Source organism: Amphiprion ocellaris, chromosome 4, assembly GCF_022539595.1.
Source record: "Amphiprion ocellaris isolate individual 3 ecotype Okinawa chromosome 4, ASM2253959v1, whole genome shotgun sequence".
Taxonomy (NCBI): domain Eukaryota; kingdom Metazoa; phylum Chordata; class Actinopteri; family Pomacentridae; genus Amphiprion; species Amphiprion ocellaris.
In genome coordinates, this window is record NC_072769.1 from 20,879,274 (window position 1) to 20,896,320 (window position 17,047).

General features: G+C 38.7%; 1 protein-coding gene across 4 annotated transcripts in view; it reads left to right on the plus strand.

The window, feature by feature from the left end:
* The window catches only part of sh3gl2a (SH3 domain containing GRB2 like 2a, endophilin A1), a 54,495-nt gene that overhangs the window by 30,352 nt on the left and 7,096 nt on the right, over positions 1-17,047 (plus strand). For all 4 annotated transcript variants that reach the window (XR_008601428.1, XR_008601429.1, XM_055009900.1 and 1 more), the window contains exons 2-7: positions 9,973-10,041; positions 10,589-10,661; positions 12,173-12,316; positions 13,013-13,146; positions 13,236-13,394; positions 16,875-16,978. Coding sequence is in view for 2 of the 4 variants with exons in the window: in XM_055009900.1 (XP_054865875.1) it covers positions 9,973-10,041; positions 10,589-10,661; positions 12,173-12,316; positions 13,013-13,146; positions 13,236-13,394; positions 16,875-16,978 (683 nt within the window). In the remaining 2 variants the exon portion in view is untranslated. The remainder of the gene's footprint in view (positions 1-9,972; positions 10,042-10,588; positions 10,662-12,172; positions 12,317-13,012; positions 13,147-13,235; positions 13,395-16,874; positions 16,979-17,047) is intronic.

A 17,047-nucleotide genomic window follows, 5' to 3' on the forward strand; every position in this document is an offset into this window, starting at 1 on the left:
ATGTCGAAAAAAAATGAGATTTTTCGAACATGTTGTAAAAACGTGCCATATGATGAAATAATGTAAAGGAGGGCGTGAAAAACACTCCAGAAAGGTTTTCTGTGCAAAAAAAATCATCATGAATTTTGGCGCCAAAAAAACGCCTTACTATACTATGTCGAAAAAAAATGAGATTTTTCGAACATGTTGTAAAAACGTGCTGTATGTTGAAATAATGTAAAGGAGGGCGTGAAAAACACCCCAGGAAGGTTTTCTATGCAAAAAAAATCATCATGAATTTTGGCGCCAAAAAAACGCCTTACTATACTATGTCGAAAAAAAATGAGATTTTTCGAACATGTTGTACAAACGTGCCATATGATGAAATAATGTAAAGGAGGGCGTGAAAAACACTCCAGAAAGGTTTTCTGTGCAAAAAAAATCATCATGAATTTTGGCGCCAAAAAAACGCCTTACTATACTATGTCGAAAAAAAATGAGATTTTTCGAACATATTGTAAAAACGTGCCATATGATGAAATAATGTAAAGGAGGGCGTGAAAAACACTCCAGAAAGGTTTTCTGTGCAAAAAAAATCATCATGAATTTTGGCGCCAAAAAAACGCCTTACTATACTATGTCGAAAAAAAATGAGATTTTTCGAACATGTTGTAAAAACGTGCCATATGATGAAATAATGTAAAGGAGGGCGTGAAAAACACTCCAGAAAGGTTTTCTGTGCAAAAAAAATCATCATGAATTTTGGCGCCAAAAAAACGCCTTACTATACTATGTCGAAAAAAAATGCGATTTTTCAAACATGTTGTAAAAACGTGCCATATGATGAAATAATGTAAAGGAGGGCGTGAAAAACACTCCAGAAAGGTTTTCTGTGCAAAAAAAATCATCATGAATTTTGGCGCCAAAAAAACGCCTTACTATACTATGTCGAAAAAAAATGCGATTTTTCGAACATGTTGTAAAAACGTGCCATATGATGAAATAATGTAAAGGAGGGCGTGAAAAACACTCCAGAAAGGTTTTCGGTGCAAAAATTCATCATGAATTTTGGCGCCAAAAAAACGCCTTACTATACTATGTCGAAAAAACATGAGATTTTTCGAACATGTTGTACAATCGTGCCATATGATGAAATAATGTAAAGGAGGGCGTGAAAAACACTCCAGAAAGGTTTTCTGTGCAAAAAAAATCATCATGAATTTTGGCGCCAAAAAAACGCCTTACTATACTATGTCGAAAAAAAATGAGATTTTTCGAACATGTTGTACAATCGTGCCATATGATGAAATAATGTAAAGGAGGGCGTGAAAAACACTCCAGAAAGGTTTTCTGTGCAAAAAAAATCATCATGAATTTTGGCGCCAAAAAAACGCCTTACTATACTATGTCGAAAAAAAATGAGATTTTTCGAACATGTTGTTAAAACGTGCTGTATGTTGAAATAATGTAAAGGAGGGCGTGAAAAACACTCCAGAAAGGTTTTCGGTGCAAAAAAAATCATCATGAATTTTGGCGCCAAAAAAACGCCTTACTATACTATGTCGAAAAAAAATGAGATTTTTCGAACATGTTGTAAAAACGTGCCATATGATGAAATAATGTAAAGCAGGCTGTGAAAAACACTCCGGAAAGGTTTTCTTTGGAAAAAAAACATCATGAATTTTGACGCAAAAAACACCATAGTATACTATGTCAAAAAAAAAGCGATTTTTCAACATGTTGTAAAATGTGCCATATGATGAAATAATGTAAAGTAGGCCTACTGTTTGTCTGATAAATCTTCCTCATATTTGTGACATCAGTGACCTGTTAACATCACCTTTTCTGTTAGAATCTGTGTTTCAAATTTGAATTACAGTTTCAGTGTTGCTCGTTATGCTGATTTATTATTTACCAGTTAACCAACCTTTGTTCAGTTTAGTTCAGTCTTTATTATCCTGCATGGGAGATACTGTCTTGCTGCATGGCAGAAACACAAATAACACTAAAAAAGTAACACACAGTAGTTTAGAATAGGAACAAACTAAAGTCAGCTGGCCTTAGCAGTAGCATTTAGATCAGTTTGGACTTAAATGACTTTTCATTCTAGTAAAGTCCTCGAGCTGAGAGTTGAATCTCTCTCAGCAGTAAATACACTGTAAGTTGACCTGTTACATCACTGGGTTTGACCTTTACTACACCTTGCTGCTGTCACCGGAGGCTCTTAGAGAGTAGATGGACCTTCAACAAATCCATCAGGAGAGCATGTCGGGACACTCTGCTATCTGACCCCGATGATGATGCAAGAGATTTTAGGAAGGCAAAGGAGGACATCTCGTTGCCTTTGGCAGAATCTCTTGGTGTTTTTTTTTTTCTCTTCCAGTAAGCATATTTAATCTGATCGGGTTCACCTGGGTGTTAAGCAGGGGAAAAAAATGGAGAGCGAGGATTAAAAGTGTTATGTGAACCAGACCTGAAGGTTGTCTAGGTGTCAGTTAGTATTTTTGTTTCATCTTTACTGCTTAACGTTTGTGACTGATCCACCGAGGAGAGGATTTTTACAAATTCCTAGAAACATTCGCTCATTCATCCCCAAAGGATGAATTTCATTCACTTTGATCCGCTGACCTTTGCTCTAGTGCCACCATGAGCGTGACTTTAATGGTTCTGAGTTAATTGTCGGATGTATTGGCATGAAATGTGGTGCAAGTGTCCCTCAGGATGACAGGCAGTAATTGTTCAAATTCTTTAATCTTCTGTGTATCAGGTCAGAATTTGAATTTCTCCATTATTCTGCCTGCTCAGGTCAGTTTAGTGTTCTCCTCCATTAAAAACGTGTTTTTAACCCGCCAAGGAACGCGGCAGAGTTATGTGACGATTGGCGTACATTTGTCTGTCTGTCTCTGTCTGCTCGCAACATTACTCAAAGATGGAAGAACGGATTTGGATGAAGTTTTCAGGGAAAGTCAGAAATGACACAAGGACCAAGTGATTAGATTTTGGCAGTGATGCAACTTATAGTTTGGATCCACGGATTTGTTAAAGATTTCTGTATCATTGTGAGATAGCATCACGGTGTCACTGTAACTATGACAACAAGTGAACACTACGTCAGCTGCCTGCTGATGATCACATGATTGTGATCGTACTACAAATCCACCGCTGCAGACTTATCAGGACTTATCCATTGGAAATCATACAAGGAACAACTGATTAAAATGCGGGGGTGTTTCTGAGTCCCATCAATTCCCACCACCCGCTACATATTTAGGTCACGGTATCCATAAATAAAAGACATGCATAACACACGCCTGTGCTCAGTGCAAGGTCTTTATGTTTGTTGGTACATGTATATTAAATTGACACATTCTATGTTGATGCTGATTTCTGCCATAAATTTTTTCCACTGTCGGAAATGATAGAACAACTGAGCAGCCTTGGCAGAGGACTGCGCTCTCTGAGTGCTTTTTTGGTTCTGATCTTTACTCCACCTTTGCTGTGCAGACTGATTTGTCGGCAGAGTTTGGCTTCACCTCCTGTGCTTCTGTGTTCACCTTTAAATCTCAGTTGGACACTCAGTGCACCTACAAGCAGGATTTTGTAACAACTAGTTTCTAAGTCAATCAGTGTTCAGTATGAAACTGACAGAAGTGCATTTCTGAAACTTGAATCCTCCACAGCTCATACACTACCGTTTAAAAGTTTGGGGTCACCCAGACAGTTTCATGTTTTCCATGAAAATTCACACTTTTCTTCATGCACTAACATAATTGTACAAAGGTTTTCTAATCATCAATTAGCCTTTCAACACCATTAGCTAACACAATGTAGCATTAGAACACAGGAGTGATGGTTGCTGGAAATGTTCCTCTGTACCCCTATGGAGATATTCCATTAAAAATCAGCTGTTTCCAGCTAGAATAGTCATTTACCACATTAGCAATGTCTAGACTGAATTTATGATTCATTTAATGTTACCTTCATTGGAAAAAACTGCTTTTCTTTCAGAAATAATGACATTTCTATGTGACCCCAAACTTTTGAACAGTAGTGTAAACTAAAAGCTGATTTTCAGTGAAACAGGAGATTTCTTGCACCCCATAGTTAAAGATGAACAAATATTCAGTGATTCTTTTCAATTAAGGTCAGAGAAAAGAAGGGATTTAAAGAATTTTCTCGGAAGCTAATTGAATTTTCGTGCAAAAAAAAGCATACTAGGCATAAACTGTGATCCAAAGCAGAGTGTTTTTACAGTGTATGATGTATCTCTCTTGAGTTACGGTGTTCAGTGTAGTAGGAACAGCCTTTCCAGAGACGCACATTGAAACTGTGTCTCTGCGTTGCCTCCACTCACATGCATCTTTCTTCAGCACCACGAGTGTGTGTGACGTCGCACTCTGTGACGTCGCGCTCTGTGACGTCACAGGTTACATATCACCCACGTCACTACTGTTATTTCCGACAGCCAGCTGCACAATTTACGGATCTCTTTAAGGTTCAGTTCACAGTGCCGCCACTGCTGCTCAGCTCACCTTCCTGCGTCCTTCCCCTGCAGGGAGATGGAGAGAGAGAGGAGAAGGAGGGCTGAGAGGGAGTGTTGGGTGAGGAAGAGGCTGAATGAGAGACACATTAGAGGCACAAAAAGGAAGCAGTTGTGTGTAAATGCACAGTGATGCTGCTGGTTCCCCCGGGGAGGTTTTAAATCGCTGGCTTCCTGGCCATTAGGTGAGACTGTTGGCTTGCACCACATTTACATGTAGTTCAGTAAGTCACTGGGAGTAGCAGAATCAATCATCACTCCCTCGGCTATTGGGTGCGACATGCTATATATAGTCGTTTAATGTGAGGACGTCCTGGCGTGTGGCCTCCTTCCACCGCTGCACTCAGTGTTTTCAACTCCCAGCCGTCAATGCACAGTGGCGAGTGACTTTGCAAGCGTCTAGGGGTTGAACATGCATCGACAGCAGCTAGAGCAGAGCAGTTCCACTTAACAGCCACCAACAGCTCATTTTTATTCATTCAGCTGCTCTTCCCCTGCAGAGCCGTATGCAGGTCCCCACAGACACTGCTTGACTGAGTTGTTTTTCATCCATTTAGCTGAAGAAATAACTTCTTTCTACTGACTGTGACTGCCCTGCCTCCCGATATCTGTAAGCCAAATAAGTCACGTGGACTCACACACAAGTAAGTTATGGGTGAAAGTAAAGCCTTTGAAGAGTGTGGCTTTTTTGGCTTGCCTTCAGGATCAGACATGTAAATCAGTGCTAAAATTATGTTGAAGAAATTTCACTCTTAATCCTTCGAAGTTTGCTGTAGTGGGGTGTTTATTGGTATTCCAGCATACCAACACAGAGCATGAGTCTGTGAAGGTAAGCCGACCCAGAACATCTGCAGAGTCCACATTTTATAGGGATGGTCAGAGAGTGGGCCAGAGGGTAGGTAGGGGGTCATGTGTAAGTACAAGGGTAAATACTGGTGTGTATGGTTGCTCATCAGTGACACAGGGTAAGACAAAAAGAGCAAAGAGTAACTGTATCGAGAAGTCTGGCAAACAGTTGCAAATAGCAAAGGTGTGACAACAAAAGGCAAGAGGGGGGTCTGGCAGACAGTAACGCATAACAAGAGATGAAAGAATTGTGGATAACTGTGGGAAATGGAATGAAGGCGTGACAAGTGACACAGGAAAATATCTGTAGCAAAAGGTGTGTGCTATTTTCTTCATCAATTCTTATATCTTTTAATTAAAACTTGTGCGTCATGCGTACATACACTACCATTCAAAAGTTTGGGGTCACTTAGAAATGTCCTTATTTTTTAAAGAAAAACTTTTTTTTCAGTGAGGATAACATTAAATTAATGATAAATCCAGTCTAGACATTGTTAATGTGGTAAATGACTATTCTAGCTGGAAACAGCTGATTTTTAATGGAATATCTACATAGAGGTACAGAGGAACATTTCCAGCAACCATCACTCCTGTGTTCTAATGCTACATTGTGTTAACTAATGGTGTTGAAAGGCTAATTGATGATTAGAAAACCCTTGTACAGTTATGTTAGCACATGAATAAAAGTGTGAGTTTTCATGGAAAACATGAAATTGTCTGGGCGACCCCAAACTTTTGAACGGCAGTGTATTTTTCTGGTGGTAAAACATGTAGGGCTGATCTGTGACAGACAGAGCAGCGAGGTTTATAAGGCTAAGCCCGTGACAGCAGTTTGTGCAGCATAAGACTTTCTGAGGATTGCTGCTCCGTGAGTCAAAAAGCACACGAATAGAGTCTAACAGCCACCCACATTTCCTGTCATTAGCTTCACCTACACATCACTATGTCCTCACATTCTCCTTCAGCTGGTTGCCATGGAGACGGGTGCCCGAACATGCCTGTCTTGTCGAGTGTCATATGTCTCGGCATCTGTGACTTCCTCTTTCTCCCGCATCGTTTCCTTTCTTCTGTCGCATTTTATATGCTCAGACGCTAGCAGGGAGCTTCAGGATCATCACCAAACTGTCAGATGTGAGGCTCTGACTGTAATGTATATAATTCATGTACGTATGAGCCCCAGCTGCGGTGACACCTCTGGAGTTCATGTAATTACATACAGAACTCCTTCCCACCTGGGGCATTGTATGAAGGCAGCTGTCATCTGATTTCAGGTGTACAAATGATGTTAGAGTTTATACATGATATACTGCAGGCCATGTTTTATATAGAAGCTAGTATTCTCTACTTCAGTGCATGTTTAACACGGACTTTAATGAGTCATTGGAGCTAACAAAAAAAAAGGATAAGATCAAAGACAGAAAATGAGTGCTTTTTTGCGCTTTAATCTTGTCAGTTTGTAGGCTCATAATATTTAGCTGTGCATAATGATATCGTCACTGTTTTGATGGTTCTGCAGGATTTTGCCAATTATCTTCTCTCTCTACAGACAGAATTAGCTCAATGTTCTGACCCAAGATGATGATTAGTGTTTACATCCACACCGGGCTGAACATGTGCGAGAGAAGCTTAAAAAACTATTTGAATTGATCAAGCAGAATACACTGTGTTTTCTTGGTTTTGTGCTACTCTAGTGAGCAGCATGGGCGATGTTTTTCACAGTTTCTGAGGCCACAAAAAGAGGATAAATGTGCCGCTCTGAATTTATACATCAACTCGGCAGCAGCCAGTAAATACAATGAGCTATACAGGAAAGTACATGTGTTCTTTCATGTAGAGCTAAAGCCTTGAATCTAGAGAAAAGGCTTACACTAGAGCTTAATCCCTTCCTGAGGTTGCTGTTTTGGACCTGCTCGCTACTGATTTTGCAAACCTTTATGTAAAAACTTCATATGGTAACATCCCAGATCTGGTGGATGATGCTTGAAAGACTACATATATAAATGATTTCATTTAGTTTATTGCCATATATTCACGATGAAAACTGCTTGTGGATTCACAGAAAAGTCCAGATTTTCTTGTCGATGTTACGAATAAGGAAAATGTTCCTTTTAAATTCTTTTAGATTCCCTTCAGTATACACCAATGTTCAAAAGTTTGGGCTCACCCAGACAATTTCATGTTTTCCATGAAAACTCACACTTTTATTCATGTGCTAACATAATTGCACAAGGGTTTTCTAATCATCAATTAGCCTTTCAGCACCATTAGCTAACACAATGTAGCATTAGAACACAGGAGTGATGGTTGATGGAAATGTTCCTCTGTGCCCCTATGTAGATATTCCATTAAAAACATCTGCTCTTTCTACCTAAAATAGTCATTTACCACAATAACAATGCATATATTGTATTTCTGATTCATTTAAAGTTTAGTTTCACTAAAAAAAACTGCTTTTCTTTCTAAAATAAGGACATTTCTAACTCTTGAACGGTAGTGTACGTCTAATTTTTACTCATCAACTCAAAATATTTCTTGATTTCAGGTTTACAGAGATATCCAGGAACCACAAATGTAACCTTTACTCATTCAGTCCAAGAGTTACGTTTGTTTTTCAGTTTTGTTACTTGAGGAAAGATTTCATCCGCTGACCTTAGCTTTCATGGTTTCTTTGGTCACGCATTCTGATGTCCCTTCCTCCTCCTGGGTCTCTATCTAAAGTAGCATGAGCGTGAATCAAGTGAAAAAAAAATCCTGAAAGCTTTTCCTCCTCCCTCAGTCCATCCTCTGAGGGCTGTCTGGCCTCGTTGTGTCAGAATGCTGCCCCCTCAAGGCGTCTGCTTATATCACAGAGTGGAGCTGGATGGTGGCAGAGCTGCAGCTGTAATCAGCAGACAGTGAGCGACTTATTGCTGTGTTTATGTCTGTGCATGTGGATCTGTGTCACGTCTGAAGCTGTGAGTGCCAACGCTTGAACGCTCGTGCTTCTTTAACTCTCTGCTGCTGCATCAAACATGAGACGAGATGCAGGAGCCATTTGCTGAACAGTGAAGCTTGATAGTGACATTTAAAAGGCTGGAAGTACAGGTCTGATCTGGGGAAATAGTCCATCAGAATGTGAGTTTATCTGTGTTTGCATTTGTGTGAGTTCTTATGTAAAGCTGACAGACGATTAGCAGGATAAGAAAACACATATCAGCTATACAGTTTCTGTTTTAGCTCATTTTTGCATCTTTTGGCCTTAAAGAAATTATGAAAATGAAACAATCAAAAGTGGAAAAACATCAACAACTGGTTGGACTAGTTCATGGATGCCAAACTCATCTTAGTTCAGGGGCAACATACATCCCAGCTTGATCTCAAGTGACCAGTAAAATCACAGCATAAAAACCTCTAAATAACCACAACTCCACATTTTTCCTTCTGTTTAGTGTAAAAAAGTACATTCCGAAAATGTTCACATTTAAAGAACTATCTTTTTGCAAAACATTATTAACAAACTGAAATTTGTTTTTAAAAAAATAAATTCTGTTCCAACAATATCATGCCCCAGTTTATCATTTATACATTACAACTTATAAATCACAGTGTCTACAAAGACACAAAACATTTAGTCACAGTTATCTGGAACTGAATGATATAGTATTTTACTTTAAAAAAGACAAAATATTACGAAAATGGGACACAAAATGGCAAAAATGTGTGAAACAAAACTACAAAAACAAGGAACAAAACAACAAAAAGGCTACAAACGATAAAAGTCAGACAAAAAAGACAAAAAAACAACAAGACAAAATATTACAAAAATTGGACACAAAATGACAAAAGAACAATGAACAATCCAGTATTTTACTTTATGATCAAAGCAACTTGTCATGGTCTAGTAATTACTTTAAATTTATAATTTTACAAATTTACAATCTGCAGTTAATGTCTTCTCTAAAATTTTTACACTTTACAAAGTCGTCCTGTGGGCTGGATTGGACCCTCTGGAGGGCCGGTTTTGGCCCGCAGGCCACATGTTTGACACCCTGGACCAGTTGTTTAAAGACACGCGGTAACCTGCAATTGATTCCCAAAAGTAGACACTGCTTAATTCTAAGGGGTCCTCAGTTAAAAAAAAAGCTGATTTATGTTCCTGTAGAAAATGTTTAGCATTTATTAATAACATATTAATCAAAGGTTTATTCCACTGAAGATCACTGAGATGAAACACACAACCCTGATGTTGTTGCCTGATGAGTGCTGGTGATGCTGCAGGATGGTTTCTATGCTTTTGTTGTTTGAATTTTTCTAAATCAGTTCAGAGAAACACACTACTCCTTAAAGAGCACAGTAAACAACAGTATCTGTGTAATTCGTGTCATGTCATTGATTCATCTCTTTTGCCCTAAATACCAGTTTGAGTTTTCATGTGCAACACCTGAAATGTTTTTTTTTTTTTTTTTTTTTTTAAAGAAAGCCTCTAGCAGGTCCTTTTTTTCAAAATAAATGTTTTATTTCAGCATTGAGAATGGTTGAAATGGTTTTGACCTGGAAAATCTGCAGCATTTTACATTTTAATGATTCATTGAGCTGATAAAATGTTTGTTTTGTCCTTGTTTTTGCAGAAAGTGAGTGAGAAGGTTGGAGGAGCAGAAGGAACGAAGCTCGATGAGGACTTCACTGAAATGGAAAAGGCGAGTCTGAACTGTTTTCTCAAGTAACTCTAGGGATTATAACTAGATTAGACTGTAGTCATTGTTAAAATCACATTCAGACACTGCAAAATGCAGTTTAAAGTTTTGTCATTAATCCACTGATTTAGCTTTGAGACACAAATATTCTTCCCAAAACAGCAGGATTTTGTCCATAGAGGAGTTTTGGTAATTGCCTTTACTGAAGCATATTAAAGGTTTCTTTTTATAAAATGGTCCAAGAAAACAGGAAAAAGCAAACCTTTACTGTACGCAGGCTGATTCTGTTCACTTACATGTGTAACCAACTTTCCCTAGCCCACAAACACCCTGTTCAGTGTCAGAAGTTCCCTCCAGAAACATGCTACACACTTGTATACTTTGAAATTCAATTCAAAACTAACATCTTGCAAGAGAAGTTGATGGTGCAGAGCTGCTCTCACTCTCAGCACCATTCTGCAAAACACTTTCTCTTATCCTTCTGCTCTCTGCTTGATGGCAGGTTTAACGATCCATTAATCGTGCTTTTTCGTTGTCGTTGGTTTTCCAGAGGGTGGACGTCACCGCTCGAGCAGTGCTGGACATCATGACCAAGACCACCGAGTATCTGCAGCCAAACCCAGGTAACAGAAACGAGCTACGCTGCATTTGATGGTTGCTCGTATTTATTCTGATTTCGTTTGTCTCCCAAGAAAAGTAAACTATTATAAAACAAAACCGTCCACCGTCTTATTACTGCTTTCGATACTATGTACAGTGCACTGCCGTTCAAAAGTTGGTGTCACATAGAAATGTCCTTATTTTTGAAAGAAAAGCAGTTATTTTTTTCAATGAAGATAACATTAAATTAATCAGAAATCCAGTCTAGACATTGTTAATGTGGTAAATGACTATTCTAGCTGGAAACAGCTGATTTTTAATGGAATATCTACATAGAGGTACAGAGGAACATTTCCAGCAACCATCACTCCTGTGTTCTAATGCTACATTGTGTTAGCTAATGGTGTTGAAAGGCTAATTGATGATTAGAAAACCCTTGTACAATTATGTTAGCATATGAATAAAAGTGTGAGTTGTCTAGGTGTCCCCAAACTTTTGAACGGTAGCATACCACTGGTGGTTGTTGCCAAAGAGCTCATGTTGAACAGTGATTGGTTCTAGTAGCGAGGCTTAAAGTCACTTCAGACAGTGGAAACTGCCAACTGGAAGCATTTTGGTATCTTGTTATATCCGTTCTTTGCTTTGTAGGCATCAGTCAGCTTCACTTTTACATCTTTTGTCAGTTTCTTGGAGGAACTCGTTGCTGCTGAGTGTCGCCACTGAGTTTAAAGAGAATCTATCAAACTGAGCCATCATCAGCTGACAACTCCTGACCTCATTTGTTGCACAGGCCGCTATTACTGTGGATTTTTCTTTTTCTTTTTCTCACATTCATGAAGTAAAAAATGACAGTAAAAATGTGTCAATGGTTGAAGAAGCTCACAGTAATTTGATTATTGTTCCACAGATTTCTTCAGTGTAAATTAATCATTTCCAGAAATCTGTAGTTAAATTAACAAAGTTACGGAAATTGTGTGACGTAGCATCTATTTGCCACACTGTGATATGTTCTGATGTCAGAAAATATCCAATAATAAATACATAATAAATGTTAACAGTCACTATAAAATCTCATCAGTAGTAAAATTGTTGTACTTTTGCTTATTTAAATACTTGCAATTCTTGTAATTTCCAAAATTGTTCCATAAACGAAGGTTTGCTCGACAGTTTAGGTGATTTTGTTGATGCAAACTGACTCTTAACTTTATTGACCTTCTGTTTGTTCATCACCTCAAACTATTAACAGTTTTTCCAGGATCCTTATCAGCCTTTTTAAACATCGGATTTTTTTCTGAAGAGTGCATCTGAATTTTGTCTGAATCTGTCAGATTCCTCCATAGTGGGTTTATGCATCTGTTTATGCTCACAATGATCCTCAAATTGAATAAACTCCAAATAAATTGCAAACAAGAAACCACAATGAGGCATTTTGATTGGATCTGACTCTGGTGTCTTTGGCCTGCAAATTTAAAACATGCTCAAACATTTGCCCCCGAGGTGTTTTTTTTATTTCATTAGTGCTTTGTCTTCACAGCTACCAGAGCCAAGATGAGCATGATGAACTCCATGTCACGCATCCGGGGTCAGGAGAAGGGCCCCGGCTACACGCAGACCGAGGCCATCCTGGGAGAGTCCATGCAGAGGTTTGGCAGGGAGCTTGGCGAGGAGTCTGGCTTTGGTGAGCTGAAAGTCTGACAAGCACAAGCTATTTTTTACAGGCTTCACAAGAACAAAGTAGAATAATTTAATTCCCTCAAGGACGCAGTAACAATGTCATGAAAAATGTATGAGCCTGTTTTGCAGACAAGATTGCCAGCAGTTTGTTATTTACTTCACAAGTGAAGGTATTAAAATGATATTGGGAGCAAAGCCTGTGTCTTCAAAATCTGCAGTAGATTCTAATGAGATGCTCTTACTGAGAAGGACACTTATGAAATATCTGTTTCCTTTACTACACACTGGCATTGAAATGGGGCTGCACAGTGGCTTGGTGGTTAGAACTGTCGCCTTGCAGCTAGAAGATCACTGGTTTGCGTCCCGGCCTTCCTAGGATCTTTCTGCATGGAGTTTGCATGTTCTTCCTGTGCATGTGTGGGTTTTCTCCAGGTTCTCCGGCTTCCTCCCACAGTCCAAAAACATGCTGAGGTTAACTGGTGATTCTAAATTGTCCGTAGTGTGATTGTTTGTCTCTATGTGTAGCCCTGTGATAGACTGGTGACCTGTCCAGGGTGTCCCCTGACTTTTCTCTAAGTCAGCTGGGATAGACTCCAGCTCTAATGAGGATTAAGCGGTGTATAGATAACGGACGGATGGATGGCATTGAAATGCATCTTTCAAGTTATTTATGGTCTAAATGTGTGTGTAATTTTCCCAGGCCTTGCTCTGATCGATGCTGGAGAAGCCATGCGTGAGCTCGGAGAAGTTAAGGACGCTCTGGACATGGAGGTGAAGCAGAATTTCATTGATCCACTGCAGAACCTCCATGAAAAAGATCTGAAGGAGATTCAGGTACGAGTGCAGAGCTTTAATACACAGCGACAAGGGGATCTGAAGTCATCCCCGGTTCCACGATTCAGATTTGTGTTTGTCTTTTGCAGCATCACCTGAAGAAGATGGAGGGTCGCCGTCTGGACTTTGACTACAAGAAGAAGCGTCAGGGCAAAGTGACAGACGACGAGATCAAACAGGCACTCGAGAAGTTTGACGACTCAAAGGAGATTGCTGAGCAGAGCATGTTCAACCTGCTGGAGAGTGATGTAAGGATCTGCGTCCCGGCTCGGTGTTCATGAGTAGTATCCACCACAGGCTCAGTCTCAAACAATTTTCTAGTTTTCTCAATAGCCTTTATTTATTTCACTGTCTCAAAATTTCCTCTCTTGGTGTCACTACGTCTCTTTCCATTACCCTTTTGTGCACCACAAACTATGCCAATAAATTGGGGTCATGGCTCGTGATGTATTAAAAGCCCCCTATATTATCTGCTGCTGGAGAAAAACATTTATCTACCAAACTGAAAATAGAAAAATGAAACCCTCATAAGCATCAGCCTGCTTCAGTGGCATCCATAACTATCACTATATGACCATTTTTCAAACAGGAACCAGCTTAGGATGCAGTTTTAGAAACTTTCACATCTACAGTGGTTCCAGATGTTGCTCCAGTTTATTTACAGTCACCCTAAGCAGTGTTTATGTACTTTATATCAAGTTCACACTATGAAATACACTAAAGCAGGGGTGTCAAACTCATTTTAGTTCTCAAGTGGGCCAGTACAATCAGAGTATAATAACCTATAAATAACCACAACTCCAAACCTTTCCTTTGTTTTAGTGCAAAAAAGTTCAGATTTAAGGAATCACCTTTTTATAAAACATTATGAACAAGCTGATATTTCTTAAGAAAAATGAATTCAATTTCAACAACATTATGCCTCAGTTTGTCATTTACACATTACAACTTACAGAGTGTCTAAAAAGGCACAAAACATTTAGTCACAGGTATCTGTATCTGAACAGTAAAGTATTTTACTTTATGATCAAAACAGCAAAAGTCAGACAAAAAATAAGACAAAAACAAGATAAAAAATTAAAAAATGAGACACAAAATGACAAAGGCAAGAAACAAAATGACAAGAAATATGACAAACGACATGAAACTAAACAAAAAAGATACAAAAATTTGACAAAAAACTTACAAAGCCACAAAAACTGAACAAGCGATAAAAACGAGAAACAACTACACAAATGACACAAACAACACAAAAAGTGACAAAAGAGAGAAACTAAACAACATAAAAAATAGACAACACAAGCAAGACAGAAAAACACAAAACATCAAAAACAATGGATAAAACAACAAATAAAGCAAAACACGAAATGACAAAAAATAAGACAAAAAGCACAAATGAGACAAAAAAGAAACACAAAATGAGAAAAACAAGTAACACAAAATGACAAAAGACAAAACACAACAAAAACAAGACAAAATATTACAAAAGAGAGACACAAAACGACAAAAGAACAATGACCAATAGTATTTTACTTTATGATCAAAACAACTTGTCATGGTCTAGAAATTATTTTAAATTTATAGTTTTACAAATTTGCAATTAATGTCTTCTCTTTAATTTTTACACTTTTGGATGATCTGGAGGGCCAGTTTTAGTCCGTGGGCCGCATGTTTGACACCCCTACCCCAAAAGATTTGACCTGTTCTTGAGTTTGGCATTTTTTGTCACCATCCAGGCCTCCAGATGAACTTTTTCACTGAGTAACTTTCTTCCACCTTGTCACAGGAGAAGCACCTTACTTACTTAACATCTGCTTATCATTAAATACTACCTCTGTGGGCTACCTGGTTGATCCTGCCAGTGGCATATGCTTGTCTCAAAGATTAAGCCATGCAAGTCTAAGTACACACGGCCGGTACAGTGAAACTGCGAATGGCTCATTAAATCAGTTATGTTCCCTAAACGCATCACAGTGCAGGCTGGTGACTGTGGTGTGCTCTGACAGGTGTTTGACCACAAAGTACATTGAAATTAGTAAAATGGGGCATGTTAATGTCAGATCTGTTCAAGATGAAACCGAGTGATTTCTTTTCTACGTGAGAGGTTTTATACGAGCAGAAAAAAAATAGCTCATGCAGGTGCATTTTTCACAAGAAGAGCACATTTTTAAATGTACATACCGCAGCTGACTGTGTTCATGTCATTACAGGAAGCTAAAATTATCAGTGATTTAATTTTGTGGCCCTGTTTCTGCGTTAACCATCGTAATTGAATGAATTGTTTTTTTCATCAGGTGATTCTAAGGTGGGACCTCTCCTTCTCCGTCTCTTCTTCCCTCATTTTCTTTTTAAATAATCATCTACAGCTCAGTTTATCTTTTATAACATATAGCAGCTAAATAGCTTGCAGGAACAGACTGTTAGAGCCAATGACGTTATAAAAGTTCTACTTTCCATCACTGTGGTTAACACAGCAGCTGCATGTTCCAGTTAGAGACACCAAAACAGATTCATGATCATCACACACTCGCATGAAGGTTTAAGTGGCACACTTTCAAAATAAGGTCACAAATGCACCATTTTGGTTGCAATCTGGAGCCCTGCCATCTTGTTTTTTTTTAATCAGAGGAGTGAGGGTTGGATCTGATATAAAAATCAAAGACACTATGCACACTGGAAGCTTGTCGATCACATGGAGGGAGCGTCCCATCTTTGTCTGCTCTTTGACTGTAATCTGGACCATAATGTACAAAATAAACACCATGTATTAAAGGAGACTTGAAAGTAGGTATTGAGACCCTGAATGCATCAGTAATAAGCTTACTGAGGTAACTAATCTAGTCAGAAGTAGGCCCATTTTCTCATAGATTTTAATAAAATCAAACTTCTTTTTTGCAACCTGACAATCGCCCCCTGCTGGCTGTTGGGAAGAATGCAGGTTTGAGGCATGCCAACATTGGCTTTGCTGAGCGTAGCCTCAGAGTCTATGTCCATGTTTTATTAGTTTTTTACACTCATCTGATGTACATTGCAGGAATAATCATGCCTTTAGCCACTCATTTTACACAGTTTTGCATGTTACTGTTCTCAAAATCTACTTTTTCCACTCAATTCTTCCTTAATAGTTTCCACTTTTATGGTGTGGTGGTCAGGATTACTACGCAGATGTGGAAATGAATGTGAATTTTAAAAAAATTCTATGTCTTGACAAGGTATAAAATACTATGTTCAGTTCCAGATACCTGCGATTAAATGTTTTGTACCTTTTTGTACACTGTGATCTGTAAGTTGTAATGTGTAAATAAACTGAGGCATAATGTTGTTGAAATTGCACTTTTCAGGTTGTTCATGATGTTTTGCAAAAAGATAGTTCATTAAATGTGAGTATTTTCAGAAAGTACTTTTTTGCACTAAAAAAAAATGAAAAAATGTCGTTATTTATCGGTTATTTTGCTGTGATTTTAATGGTCACTTGAGGTCAAATTGGGCTGAATGTGGCCCCGGATCTAAAATGAGTTTGACACCCCTGCTCTAGAGAATCCTACATTTTAAAATGAGATTTCTAAATTTCTTTCTAAACGATTAATTGAAAATAAATTCCCAAAATGAATTAACAACAACAATATTGCCTCCCACATTTGAATGGCTGAGTCTTACAGGTTTGTGAATCCTCGGCCGGCTGTGTCGATGTTTAGTAGATCCTGTGCTTCTTCTGTGGCTTCCAACAGATTGAACAGGTGAGCCAGCTGGCTGCGTTGGTCCACGCTCAGGTGGAGTATCACAGCCGGGCTGCTGAGATCCTCACACAGCTCTCCAGTAAGATCGACGAACGGTGAGTTTGTAGAAGAATTCATGTTTCAAACATGATGCAACAGTGCCAGAATGTGGTTCTTGTTAATCG